The 14,993-nt window shown below is 41.2% G+C and overlaps 1 protein-coding gene across 6 annotated transcripts in view; it reads right to left on the bottom strand.

The window, feature by feature from the left end:
- The window catches only part of PIKFYVE (phosphoinositide kinase, FYVE-type zinc finger containing), a 63,191-nt gene that overhangs the window by 47,911 nt on the left and 287 nt on the right, over positions 1 to 14,993 (bottom strand). For 2 of the 6 annotated variants that reach the window (XM_021531313.2, XM_021531309.2), the window contains exons 1-6: positions 14,097 to 14,451; positions 11,854 to 12,035; positions 10,213 to 10,392; positions 5,337 to 5,455; positions 2,471 to 2,642; positions 1,573 to 1,780 (exon numbers count right to left, since the gene is read on the bottom strand). In XM_021531313.2, the coding sequence (XP_021386988.2) occupies positions 1,573 to 1,780; positions 2,471 to 2,642; positions 5,337 to 5,455; positions 10,213 to 10,392; positions 11,854 to 12,035; positions 14,097 to 14,110 (875 nt within the window). In that variant the 5' untranslated portion in view covers positions 14,111 to 14,451. Of the gene's footprint in view, positions 1 to 1,572; positions 1,781 to 2,470; positions 2,643 to 5,336; positions 5,456 to 6,233; positions 6,372 to 10,212; positions 10,393 to 11,853; positions 12,036 to 14,096; positions 14,452 to 14,638; positions 14,724 to 14,993 lie in introns of those variants that run through there. The other 4 variants (XM_021531312.2, XM_021531310.2, XM_021531311.3 and 1 more) reach the window with 4 other exon arrangements.

Consider the following 14,993-nt stretch of genomic DNA (forward strand, 5'->3'; position numbering starts at 1 on the left):
TTTCTCACTGCTTTGCAGCATCTTATCTCAGATACATTCTTTTGGAAAGAGACAATTCCCAAGATTTCTTTTGAAACAAACTACTTTTCACACAGAAGCCACTATTAGAACACAACCTCTGCTGAATTATGAACTTGTGAGTTGCCAGTTCCCATTGTGGCACCATTTAAATTCAGTATCTTGAGTTTAAATATCTTAAGGTCAATCAGGAACTTACCAAACAGTATTTAAGAAAAGCAGTGTAGCCTACTGCAAAGTGCAACAAGCACTGACAAAAATGTTAATCCTGCTAGAGCAACAATAAACCACATAATCCCAAATCTTTCTTCCTCTCACACATAAAAGAAGTGCACATTTACTCAGTGGCTCCCAAGAAGACTGTGTTCCATTATAGAATTATGAGTCTTTCAACAACAGGAATCACTTTGAGTGCTACAAGCTGCACCAAATAAAGATATGATTCTTACTTTACATGTTCATGTCTACTGGCTGCTGAACTGTTGTTATGAAGGCACTAACAACACATCTGAAGAAAAAACTAGCAATACTTTCAGTATTTTGTACATTTGAAGAGAAGATTCTGAGAATATATACTTATTCCCCAATTCAAAATTTGGTAGTATTCACCCCATGCATTTTTATATTACCACTTTAAATTACCATAACATTAAACCAGAAGTACTTTACTTTACTTAGGCCTAAAGCTGATCATTTAAATGCTTCCAGATAGAAGCATAATATTCTAAAAAGCAACATGCAAAGCAAGAGTCAGGGCATTTTCTGAAGACAGAAAATGGTTTGATGTTTTTTTTTAGAATACTATCTAAAGAGCTGCTAAGGGGCACATGTCACTAGCACTAACATTGAGATAAACAAAGTTCTGACTCAAGACCTCCTCAGTAGTTTCACATCTGCCTGTTCTTCTGTTTTGGGGAGATGAGCACAAATACCACACCTGATTATTTCTTCTTCCCCACAACACTAAATTAAATCAATTTTAATCAAGGTATTCCGAAAATAACTTGCATAGCACTTGAGAAGTACAGTGTTCTTTTACTCATGGTCCAAAAATAAAAATCCCCTCATTTGAGAGCAATAGGAATAAGGAGATTGAAGGACCTTTATAAGTCCTCTCTATTGTCCTTTCAATCCCACTTATCTGAAACAGGTGGTTACTTCCATCACTTCTCTTTTACCTACACAGAAAGCACTTCTTACATTCTCTTGTCCAATTCAAAATCTGACAGGGAAAACACCCATCTTACATTAACTTGCCTCCCAATACATTGGTGTGATTTTGAGTCTGTCTTTAAACTCTGAATACAAAAGCCTGCTCTGTCACTGGTACAGAATCACTGAATCAGTACATTAAAGGAAGAACTGCAAATTAAAACTTCACTAGAAATATTTCCACATTTCAACTTAAAGAGAAGACTATTACAAGCAAGCACAGAATTAGATTGTTTTTACAGGAGTTGGAATCTAAGTGGAAACCACCAGTTTTTGTCTAGGCAGCTGTCAGCCTGAGAACAGCTGAGATTCCAGAGCTCAGCATGAAGCCATCGCCTTTACCTTTGCCAGGTCAGATCCTCCTCCAGGAAGATGTTGCGGCTGGCTTTGCGGCTCCCAACCGGTGTGCGTGGCTCGCCAGGATCCAGCACGGACACAGAGCACGCCGAATCCGACAGGGCATTTAAGTCTTCTCCAATGGAGTTGCTGTCTGTGGAGTGTGCGTAGCTCAAGGCTATTTTACGGCAGTAAGTGCAGGCTCGGAGATCCCCTATGGAAAAGGGAACCAGAGAGTGTAAGCCAAAAGGAACAAATAGTACTCTGTTCCTACAGGATCAGAGGTGTATAGTGGCGGAAATAGAAGGATTTTCTGTTTCAAAACCTCTTTGCAAGTCTAATTCTCATACTCTCTTAAAGGGCAAAACCCTGGATAATTACATACTCAGGGAATTTTTCCAAGGCAAATGATACCTAACACAAGATCAGTGAAAGAGGAGAGAGAAGAGAGACAAGGAGAGGAAGAGAGAGGGAGGGAGGGAGAACACACAGAAATTATGGTAGAACAACAGCCAGTCAGATATGACATATCAGCTGATGTCTAGAATTTGGTAACTGGTATTTGAAAGACTTTCCCCTGATCCTCAATTAAAACATGTGGCTCATACCTTAAAACTGCTATTACTCAGAGCAGCTTGTCCTTGAGCATACTTTATTGTACTGCACACTCTTGTTCAATAGTGGCCATATTTGTTTTGTAATGTGGTAAAAATTAGCAGGCATGGCATAATCCACCATTTTTCATAGAGAAACTGGAAGAATTAGGTCATGTGATTCTTTTTTCTTGTTTTTAAGCCCACTACAGACCCATACAGCATTTACTAGAAGATGACAGGATCTCATATGCAGTAAACCAGAGCTGAGCACATAGATACTGTTCTGTTTCTCAGTAAATAAACCCTACCTGTGTAGCCCATAAATTTTCCAGGGATTTCCTGATTGCAGCATCGACTACAAAAGATCTGCCCACAAAGTCGACAGTGGTGCCTCCTTCGGAAAGTGGTGAATTTCTCGCTACAGTCATAACATTCTTTGCACTGGCTGTCAGGCATCCAGTACTGCTTCAAGTCACTGTCCTGCGAGAGAGGACAGCAGATAAAAGCTTTTGTTTTTGTAAACAAGAAAGCGTGTTTGGTTTCCCGACTCTTTGTAGACTATGCTTATGGAAAATAAAATATATCCACATATCCGTGCACATGTACACACACTCTTGCATAAAAGCACACAAAGGATTTTTCATGTGGGAGTCAGAAGGTTGAGAGTTCTGAACTAAGAGAATAAATACAGTAGGAATTTGCCTCCTTGATCCAAGATCAAAGCAAAGCAGAATAAAACTATCATAGGATGTAGATGGAAGTCAAAAATAAACACATATATGAAGTAGTGATTGCTCTCGCCTCTCATTTGCCCCCCATTTGCCTCACAGGGCCTCAACTAGCACAGTTTAAAAATGAGAAGGAAAAAGAAAATCCACCACACATTAGTTGAAGCTGTTATCTAGGAGTAAATCAAGTTATCAGAAATTATCACTGCAGGATCATAATTTCAACAGCTAATATTAGGATATGTTTTGAAAGGATTATAGATACATGTAAAAAGTTTTTTTATTTGATTGAATTCTTCAACACTTCAGCAAATAGTTGTAAAAGCCCATCCCAGATTGATCTTGTTTCAAAACTTCAGGTTAACTGCTATGTGAAGAAAACTGAAATTCACATTCAGCAGACAACAACATATAGTAATTAACAGCACTGGTATAGCCACAGGAAAAACATCATTATAAAAACAGAGTTAAAACTTCCATTGGTGTTGAAGCTATAGAGCAAGACAAAGTCTCAATTGTGATTCTGAGCACACCAGCTGCAACTCCCATGGATGGAGACAACTGCTAATGGTCACATGACAGCCCTGCCTGTGCAACACTCTTTGCCAGAGTTCAGTTCTGGAATAAAGCCTTTTCAGAGGAACTATACACTCCAGATTTTTCTTAGGAAGAGAACCTGCTCCAAGTATTATCTTAAAACAATCAGAGAAAAGAGTAATTCTACAAAAGAAAGGTGATCCCTGCTCTCATTTTCACATAATCAAAAAAAATCCATAGGGTTTTATTTTAAGATTTATTTATGGATATTCACAAACTAAAGTTTGACATAGCTGCTAGACTAATTTTGAGACCAAATCAGTTATGATCAATGACACAACACTTTCATGCTGTCCTCAACCAAGAAAACCTGCAAAGAAAGAGGTTAAAGACTGCTCAAGACAGTCTAGTGTTTTAGAGAATCTAGAACTTTTTAAGATAAACACTCAGCTTCAAGGAGAGAAAGCTGGAGTGAAGAGTTTTGCCAAGGAACTGCTGCAAAGCTGCAGAGGATATCATATAACAGTTTTTTGCAGCTCTGCATGATAAGCCAGGTCTCTGGATCTCCCACATAGAAAGGGACTGTTCCAAACACCAATGCTGTGTCCTAATTGTATGTGACTGTGTCCAGAAACCCAATCACTGCTGGTCACACCGCCCAACTCTGTGCCTTCCTTGCAGGCTGCTCTTGTCACGAGGGAGGGTTCAGAAAGAAGTCTGGCCTCCTTTAGCAGTAGAAGCTCAACAGAACAGCACCTTTCAGAATCTGACACAATCTTTCTACAAAAGAGGTCTTCTGTAGAGACAGGCCAAACCCAGAGCAGGAACAAAGTGCTGCCTGAAGTGACTCAAGCAAAACATGGCTGCAATCAAGAGCAGTGATGCATTAGCTTTTTTACAGAAGTCAGCATGCTGACAACTAAAGGACTGTCTCCAGAAGTCCTGGTCATATTCATTTACTTCTGTATCCTGTCTGTTTCAGCACTCGGGTCCAGTAGCTTCAAATACATCTGAATATCTCTAGGGCCTTCAAAAGTTGCCACATACTGAAGTATTACTAAGGGGCATACTCAATGCCCTGCTTACTGCAATGAAAGGTTTCTGCTTCACTCTCAAAAAGCTTGCCCCTTCTATCAAAGCAAGATTATTCCTACAAGCGGAATAGTACTGGAAGCTAAGTAAATTTACTCAAAGTCTACCTATAAAAGCTATCAAGTCAAAAGTCATTTCCTTCCTCTACCAGTTTAATTAAATGTACTTTTGCCTATTCATGCTTGCCCACAGACATAGCTATTTATACCCCACTTATAAATAGGTGTGGATTCTTTCCTCAGCTAGAGCCTCTTCTTAAAGGTATGGTCCAACTCAGCAGATGGAGATGAAATCAGCAAGTCAGTAGCAACCACCAGACTTTAGTCTATAATCAAAACTGATTAATGGGGCACACCTTTCAAGCAAATATTGCTGACCAATCAGTACCACAGTAAGCAGCAGATTTAAACCACTCCAAGAATTCTCATTACTATTTGTGACAGTTAATGTGTTTCACCTGTCCATGGTTATCCTTCAAGGGGAAAACTATTAGGGTCTTTCTTTCACTAGACTGGGTAACACATAAGTGGGAAGGATTCTAAAAGGAGAGCATCTGGTCCAAGCACAAGAAGCCAACTAAATGCAATGATTCACTCCCCCAATATGACAGATGTTTGGCAAGTCAAAAGTCAGCATAAATTGAAATTGTTTCCCCTGTATTCACACGACACTTTTTGAGTTTATTCACTCATCTTTCAAACACCCAGGGGAAAAAAAAAAACAAAACCATGACGTATCTAAAAACAAACCTCAGAAAATCCCAGTAAAGAGTTAATTTTCTAGATGGTTTGGCCTACAAATATTTCTAAAGAAGTACCTGGCTCTTCCCCTCCATGATTTCTTTGAGCCGTTTTAAAACAGTGCTGAGGCTTCTTAACTGAACTGCAGTTCGAGGATCATGACTTCCAAGAGGGGGTTCTACTTTCCTTCGATTGTCTGGAAGGGAAGAGAGAGCAATATTAATTTCTTCCATGATCCATTAACATTCATATGACAACAAATTCCCATTGGAGGGAAAAACATTCAGGTATATATACATTTTACAAAGTTACAATGTGCATCACTTCTTGCCCTTGATGCCAGATAGTTTGCTACGACTGACGTTTTAAATACCACCCTCTGTTTATAAGAAGCCATTTAATTTCTCCGAGAATGAAAACATCTTTGAAAGAAGTGATTTTCAACCTAATAGATGAAGCTTGTAGTAGTCTGTTACAAAGCACTGAGGTCCCATTTTTAAAATGCCCTCTAGAATACTAATATTTGCAAAATAATTGCTACAATATACACATTAATCTAGGAGTAGTGTAAGCCAATGCTTTAACCTGAACTTATTTATAAATTACTACAGCAAAAAATCAGGACTCCATTGCTCAGTTCCTATTAAAAACAGTAGTTCAGAATAAAATGCATTCAGAAGTCCACATTTTTGAGGGGTTTTGGGATTTTTACTTTGGTTTTTTCCTAAGAAAAACAACAGGCTGTTGAGAATCTGTACAGCCATTCTTGATTAACTATAGCAAAGACACTTCCTGAATAAAAATGCAATGCAGCTAATTTCTTTTCTTTTGAAGCATTGCTGAACAAGTTACAAATAGGCTCCCTCTCTCCAGGAAGATTTGAAATCACAGTTCTCTATTTACCTAAACACTTGAACATTTTCAGAGTCTTTCTCCTAGATTAATAACTTCCTGAATGGTTTAAAGTTTCTTACCAGCTCCGTTGCTCTCCATCTGACTAGTGTTTTACTTAGCTTGCCCCTAGTACAGGAAGGGCAGACATGGCTGCTGTGTTTACTGCCGGAGCTCTCCCTGATGTCAGCAGGAATGCTGACAGCCCTGCCTGGCGCCCGTTAACTGTTGCTGTGCAGGAGCAGCTACACTACTGCTTCATGTGCAGCACACCAAAACCCTCCCTTAATGTGACTGAACTGTGGGACTACATGCCTCCTTGTCAGCTTCTTAGGAGGTATTTTTAGTCCATCAGCCCACACTTTGCTGCTATGTACAACAAAGAATGCACAACATTTTCCTTTTTAAGTAAAGAAACCCATTTCTGTAACTAGCCACTGGGAACTGATTTCTTATTAAAAATCAAACACACTTTTGGGCAGTACAAAATTCAGTATTTTAGGGTGACTAGGGGACCTTCATATTTCAGGAACACATTGATAATACCAAAGAAACCTCTGGCTCCTCCTTACTTCTATCACAAGATCTATGCTGCATTTACTTCCTGGTACTTCCTCTGAATTCAAGATTATGTCCTTTCCAGGAATGTTGCTTCCAATTCAAAGAATTAACAGATCTACTGCCTAACTATCAATAAATCTTGTCAGGCAAGTGACTTCCAAAAAACAGACATATACAGCACTGAGGAAATGCCACAGGTAATTCCACACTGGGTCTTGTTAGTTAAATGCCTTTTTCTCTGTTCCATAAAACAAGGTCAGAAGGATGTCATCCACATAAGAAAAAATGTGCCATTAGCAGTAGCAGCACATGGCCAAACCATTTATATTAGAGAAGTTGACTGATACTCAGATTAAAATTCAGCTGGTTCTTTTCCTTCTCAATTGTGAGATTTCTCCCTTTCTGAGGAAAAACACTGCATTGCAAGAAAGTAAGAAGTTATTCCTGCAGTAAAGGAAACACTATCTAAAACACCATCCTTCAAAAGGAATTCCCATGTATCAATCTTACCAATCACTCTTACCCCGATCCAAACTGCATTATTATAAGTTAAATTTTAACTCCTACAGCTTAAAAAAAAAGTTAACTTATTTCAACAGTAAATGTCATCCTTCCTATATGCATTTATGGTTGCTGATTCTTGGTAAAACCTAGGGAAAAAACCTCTAAATTACAGAAATGTGTTTTCACTGAGTTTCATGACTCACTATAGTATTTTAGCATTCATTTTACAGTGAATGACAAGGCAAAAACACCACAAGAACTACTTTGTTGCAACTTGTAGTTTCAGTTTATAGAACTGACCATATACTAACACAAGAGGTAGATTCACACAATTTCAACAATAAAAAAACACCTCTGCCAGAGATACTAGTTTTGCTGATACAAAATAACACAAATTGCTTTCCAATTACTTGCTGCCATAGCATAAAATTTCATAATCGAGTTCCTTACCATAGTTCCAACATCACATTTTCCTCAAATCACTGCCATAAAAAGTAGGAAAACTGCCCTTAACTTCATTTCATAACATGCATTTTCATAAATTCCAAAATTGTTTTGATTAGAAAAGATGCTGTGGTGTTACCTCACGCTCCACAATGGTTTCCAGTAACTACCACATGCTTTCCTCAGGACTTCTTCCCCCCATATGATCATTGGCCATTCCTTTGTTCCTGCTAATCTCCTTTGCCACTCCCTATTACTGCCAGTCTGCTACAATTGTCTAGCATTAACAGCACTGTCTTGCATGACAGGGTAACAAGCTAGAAGTGCTTTTACTACCCATGCTCCCTCTGCAGCAGTCAGCATTTCCAGTTCTCCTTAAACAGGATTTGCAAGCTGTGACATTATCTCAGTGACAAAAGTCTCTTTGTTGGACTTCTTTGGTTCAATCCAGCACCTTGAAAGCCCTCATCTGACAGCACAGCACAGGAGTCCAATACAACCAGCACACCATGATACAACAGACTACCCACGAGAGAGGCCACAGGAGCCATTGTAGAGTCTCAGCACTGGTTCTTCATCCACACAACACTCAGAGCATCTCTGACATAAGCCAGGTGTCCAATAGCTCCTCCTATTTTCACAAAAGTCAGTAAGGAGCTATTATAATGCTTTTGTGTAAGCAGTCCTGAAAGGAAGCACAGAACTGAAACCCTACATAACTGTTGCCAGACAGTGTCCTACAAAAGCCACCATGCCTCCACACTGTTCTGCACTTGCAGCTGTCATACAGCATGGTCCCCAAGCAATGAGATGTGCTGCACAGACATTAATGGACAGATGAGGGGTGAAGGTCAGCATCTTCAAGAGCAAGTTAATTTCATCACTATTTAGAGGCACCAGAAGAAGCCTTTTATTTATTTCTGTTTGCTTAACTTGATACATTATTTAAGATCAAGTAGGCTAGAGAGACCTTTGTGAGGTGCTTATATATTTTCCTGCCTACACTTGCCCATGTTATTAAGTATCTCTTCAAATAAAGTGAGATGGCCTAAAACACTCCCCCAAACCTTCTCACTAATTCAGTACATTTTTATATGTGTTACACAGAGCTCATGTTTGTTACAGCACCAAGGTTGTTTGGGAGAAAATATTCAACAGCAAGTCAGGCTGCTCAGCACACAGTACCACAGAAATCTCTTCCTGCTTGTCCTAACTTTACTTCTTTACAGGCTAATTCATTATGACACTTTTCTCAGCATACTTGCATCCAAACCCAGCAATATGAACAGAGGTCCTGAAAAAGAGCTGGAATAATACAGAAACACTTCCTCCCACACACCTTAAACTACATCTTATTCCCTGGCTGCCTAATCCCAGAGGAAGTCAAACAGCAAGATTACTTCTGCCTTCTGAGTATCAAGCAACATACTTCACCTGAAGGTTTCTAACATCTAATCCTCAGGCAATTTCCATGTGATTTACAAGAGATAGTAAGGAAAAGTAAATTGGCTTATCAGCCAAGAGCATATGGCTGTTCTTGAGACATTTGAGAAAATTCTTTAAGAAAGAGTGCAAGCAAACAAAAAAAAAAATCCCTAATTAATTAATTAATTAACCGCCTTAATTAGTTCATTGGAAGAAGTACAACTAAAAAGATCAAATAGTACTAGAGGGCAAGGAGGAAGCTGATGAACATGTTTAACTAAGCATGCAAATGACCTAGGTAAAAATGCTATTCTCTGTACTAGACCTTTTCCTAGCTACCAAAATCACACATTTTTCTGAAAATCCCACACACATTAACAACATTTAGGATCTGATTTGTTTGCACTAGGTACCACACTTGGAAATACAGCCTTGCACAGGATTGTTACCCTGTTTAGCAGTTTCCTCAATGCTATCATCAACAGCCAACAGTAACCAGTCAGATCTCAAGAGGGACCCCTGTAATCTACTCCCTAGCTCTTTCACATCTTCATAAAGCCATTACAAGTTGGACCCTTGAAATTACAATCAGTCCATATACCAGCTAAAAGATTCAGTACAGAATCTGGCAATAGTTTAGGCAGGATTAAAAAAAAAAATATTAGCCATAATTTCCTATTCAATTCTCCTCGAAACAACTACAAGCAAAAACCTTCATTTACAACTCCCTTGAAGACCCAAACACCAAATCCATCCAGACTAAGCACTAAAGTTAGAGTTAGCTTGTGGATTTTAAGAAACTGTAGTTTCTCAAGACAAAGCAGAAATGCTCAGGATCAAAGTTCAGGCAACTTTAAAACACTGTATGTGTTTTGGCAGCTTCTCCTGTTCCAGACTGTTTTCCAATTAAAAGAGCAGAGGCCCAACAAGATGTCTTGCTGGAACACCAAGAAGGGTGTAGGGTTATGAGGTTAAAGAGCAACCTCACTAACAGAAGCAGTGCAGCCTGATACTAAATTCTGCTATGAATGAAGACACTCAGTGAGCCTTTGTTCACATCCTTCCATCTCACCCTGAAGCATCCTGGCTAGCGTAACATTGACTTACAGAACAAAGAGCTGAAATTACCCAGAGTTGCAGAAGATCTTCTTTGCAGCTCACCACTCAGTTGTTTTTTGTAAGCAATTGGTGATCTTAGAGACTGAGCCCTCGTGGGATGCTGAGGACTGGACCAGCCACCACTCAATGCCTGTGGATCACTCTGTCCTGCCTCTGCTCTCTCTGCTGGGGATGAAAGTCTGCCATCATCTAGAGTTGACAAAAAGCAAGAAACCACCTGTTCAGACATGATAAAGAAAACCAGTAGTACATGCAAAGCTAAGGTTGAAAAAAACTCTCACAAATAGCTCTTTTGGATCACGATTAAACAAAACAAATTAATTTTTAGTTTTAGAAGTACTATACACATAATTGAAACAGGACAGGAGGCTGTCTTCAAGGCTCAGGCTATTTCAGAAATTCTCTAGTCAAAAAAAATGGTGGCAGATTATTCTTGAATATGAATGTGAATTATTCTTACAAAACAGAATAGCTACACTTGACTATCAGCATCTGCCTTAAAAAGAGATTTTCAGTTATTTTACAAGCTAGTACTGAGGTAACAGTAAAGTTACCACAGACTTTAATTTCCATCAGCAGATCAAGTATAGACAGGATCTCATTGATTCCAGTAAGATGCACATATCATGTGTTGTTTCAAGGTTGTTTTCCCATTCACTTAACAAAAGATATTGCTGACTCTAGCTACATTTGTCAGAAAAAAAAAACAAGTGAAGCCAATATTGACCACATTTTATGCTACTTTCAATAAATTAGCAATGACAGGTGCTACTCTAGTATGCAAACTAATAGCAGTCATACCAAGTAATTATTTTTCATTCTGCATAAGAAGAGTCTGAACAGATCAGTTACACAAAAAGCTGTTGGCTCTTTTTCCCCAGCTCAAACATTGCTGAAATATGCTTAACAAAGCTGGATAATGAACAGACTAAACAAAACCAGCTGACCAGTGTGCCATATCTAGTAAAGAGATACACAGACTTTGCACAAAATCCAGGTGCATTCATTCACCATTCTTTGCAGGATCATTCTTTGAAACAAAAAGGAACTCACACAGTTCTTTCAGAGTTTGCCCACTGAAAACATATTTAATGATGCATGCAGCACAAAGACCAAAACCATGTAATACTTTTTAATATACAAAACTTTCACAACACCTTAAACTTCTTGATGGGGAACACCTAAGCCATGCAAATTAAGTGTGGACTTCCTGCTTTACTGCAGCTCAGCTGTCACCCAGCTGCAGGTATGAGATGCACAGGAAGAAGAGACGTGGATGAAGTCTGAAGTAAGAACTTGCACTGGAAGGACAAGCACACAGGCTGGCAGAGGGTTACTCCTAGTTTCATCCTCAAAAAAAAAAATCATACAGGCAAAGGAAATTCTGATGTCAAGCAAGAATCTCTACAATACTACCTGCTAAGTGGTTTGTCTTTGACTTTCATTAGCAGCTACAGATTTCCAGCAGCAAGACGCTGGCTATCTTCTCTCATTATAAAACTCTCCTACATCACCCAAAAGCAAGATGCAACATCCCTCACCAAAGAGCTGACATCATCCCTTTGACATTATGCTCCTATTTTCAGAGCTGTTTTTACAAGCAGCAAACAGCATGCACAAGCCATGCCCACACATCCCCCCAGCACTCACCTTTGCTGAAACGGAAGAGATTTACAAAAGAACTGTAAGCTGATTTAAAAGGAGGCTCGTCCTGGTCAGGAGTCAGGGGTTTGAAGTGAGTGAGATGAGATGGACTGCTGGGAGAACGAGGTAGATCACTGGTAGAGTCCAGTGTGGGAGAGCGTTTGTCATCTGCAGCCATTTCAGGTGCCCTGGAAAGAGGTCAGCAACACACATTACACAAGGGCTGGTGAAACAGAACCTCGTCAGTCTTCTGAACAGGAGGTGTCTCATTAGATCCCAGAGGACAGACATTCACATGCCTGACCACAGGCATCTGCTATTAGCACAGATCAAGAATGCCAGAGGAGCCCATGCCCCCTGCCCAGCCACTGACAAGAGAACAGCACCTCTGCAGAACATAATCCAGAGTACCTAGTTAAACATCCAGAGCAACAAAGCAAACAACCATGACACTCTGCAGTAGAGGTTTATGAGAACTTGAAGTTTTCAAATGGAGACTCTGCAAACATATCACAAAGAAGTTTTAGCTCTTCTCCTAATGCTGTGATTTCTGCAGCCCTTGTAACAAAACTGAAAACAGGCATGCCTGAGCAAGCACAAGGCAGAGTTGTTGTTTGGCCAGATTAACTTCAGAATGAGAAGTAGAATGAACTACAAACAAAAACAAGACTGAAATATTAATTTTGGTGGGAAACTGTTTCCCTCCCCTCTGCATTACAATACAGGCCCTTGTGCAAGTTAGCAGGGAAGCAACTCAAACTGTGGTTTTTTGATTTGCTGTCAAATCTAACACCTTCAAACATCCTTGTTTTCTGGAGCAGCTCCATTTAGGAAAAACAAGCAAAAATCCCAAACCACTTTCTGTACTAGGAGAAGCCATATTTCTAAACCCTATTTTCTGCATACCAAAGCTTCCATACAGCCAAGAGTCATACTTTTTCCCAACCTATACTCTTTAAGCTGATCAGATACCCAATTTCTTTCACAACACCTCACTCAGCCTGCATTTCTAGCCTGCTAGGCTAAGGTGCTTACTACCTTAATCTTCGTTTAAGCAAAATTCAGTTAAATGTTTGACAGAGTAGGAATACAGGGAGCTAATGAAACCTATGAGTGATGGCTAATTTTTACCTGTGCTGATGATCAAAACCCTTTATGAGCCTACTTCCTGCTTAGCAGCTGATACACACTTCTTCATGAAATAAGGATTTCCAGTTCCCACAATTGCTCCCTAGAACATACAGGCATATATTGCTGACTAAAATATTTTCTTTCAAGTTTCAAGAAGCCACACTGAAAGAAATCTGTGCAGTCCACAGAAAATGAACGTGATCAGCAAGTGACACTGAAAGTGCTAACAAGCTGCAGGCAGCTCCTGTGTCAAGGTTTGACTATTCCTACAAAGAATGCCAAAAAGATGTATCTGCAAGTCATTCACATGACTTCTCAGTGGACTTCAACTTATTGCTCTGTACAGTAAGCACCTCCAACTCAGAGTTTCTTTTGCTATTCACATGTCCTTTTCTTCACTAGAAAGAAAGCAGAGAGGCATCATTTACTAATTTCAAGCAAAACTTTGTTCAGATTCTTTATGTCTTCCACATCCCTCTGCCCTGTAAATCAGGGTATGTTGTTTTGTTGTTCATTTTGCCAGGATTAATCAAACAGGTGATTTGAATACACTTAAACACAAGAGTTCATGGAACATTTTCCTTGAAACACACTCTTCAGGTAAATTTGGAATTGTTTCTTCAATCCTAAGGCAACTAATAGTTTGCTTTTTAAATGCTGAACATGCAAGAAGGGTGTACCTTCACACACGCTGCCACATTGAACATCCCATTATGAAATTAAACAGTTTTGTAGGAAACTATGTTCATATTTCTGCAACTGACAATAGCCCAGTAAGATAAGAGTTACAAGCAAGTAATTGAATATGCATTAAATATATATGTGATCATATTTTCCCCTTGCATATCAAGGGGAAAAAGAGCCATAATAACTGTTTCTGTCACAGCAGCATTGGTTTAATTAAAACTAATGAAAAACATAGCAATATACCAGGCATTAACTCCAGAAACTCCTAGATTTTCTGTACCGTACAACACACTAGCTGTGGGATCTATCAGACTTTCTATGCTTTAGCTGTCCCACTAAAGGGAAAATATTCCCCCCATCCCACAACAAGAAACCAAAAAAAAGTCACTTATTTGTATAATATGGGAAATGAGGAAGCAAGGTGCACATACCGACCAGAGTACATTCCTCGCAGGATCCTCACCAGCAGCCACGGGGAATGTATCTAAACCCACTCGAAGCTGCAGCCTCAGCAATCACCAACTCATCACGGACAAAACACGGAGTACGCGGGTGGCTGTGAGCCTCCCTCCTCACACGCACCGCCGGGACATCCTGCGTCCCACAACACTGACCGCAATGCCAGGGCCAGGAGGATACGGCCACTCCTTACACACACACGGCTCCGGGCACCTGCATAACACAGCCGGCTGCAAAACCACCCGCATCCACACATAACTGCGCGACACACACGCTTCCCCTCCAGCCTCTGCGCAGCAGACAGCTGCTTCGCTCTCCCCCTCTGGAGGGACACCGCCGCCTTCCTCGCCTGGGGCGGCAGACCCGCAGGTCGCCCGCGACGGGACGGCGCGGACGCGGTGGGCAGCGAGGCCCGGAGAGCCGCCGCCGGCGCCACCGGGGGCCGGCCCGGGCAGCGCCAAGAAGGTTCGCGGGACAAGGGGCCCGCAGAGCGGTGCTGGCGGGCCGGGCTCACCCGCTGCCCGGCTGCGCTCACCGGCCGGGCGCGGTGCCGGCGCTGGGACGGCTCCGCCGCTCCTCCTTCACCGCCCGGCCGGCAGCGCCGCCAGCCCCGACCAACCGCCTGCCAACCGCGCCGCTCCCGCCAGGCATGGCCAATCGAGGCTCCGCGCACTCCACCCGCCGGCAGCGCCCGGCCCCGCCCCGCGGCCGCTCGCGGCGGCTCCGCCGGGGCGCGGCACACCCGGGCTGCCGCCTCGGGAGCGCCGGCAGTGCGGCCGGCTGGCGTGTCTCCCGGGAAGTCGGCGTACACCGTGTTTCATTAATATTTCCTTCTCTTCTATTTCCGCCCCGAGATTCCTCCCTGGCCA

Source organism: Lonchura striata, chromosome 8 (assembly GCF_046129695.1).
Source record: "Lonchura striata isolate bLonStr1 chromosome 8, bLonStr1.mat, whole genome shotgun sequence".
In the NCBI taxonomy this organism is placed as follows: domain Eukaryota; kingdom Metazoa; phylum Chordata; class Aves; order Passeriformes; family Estrildidae; genus Lonchura; species Lonchura striata.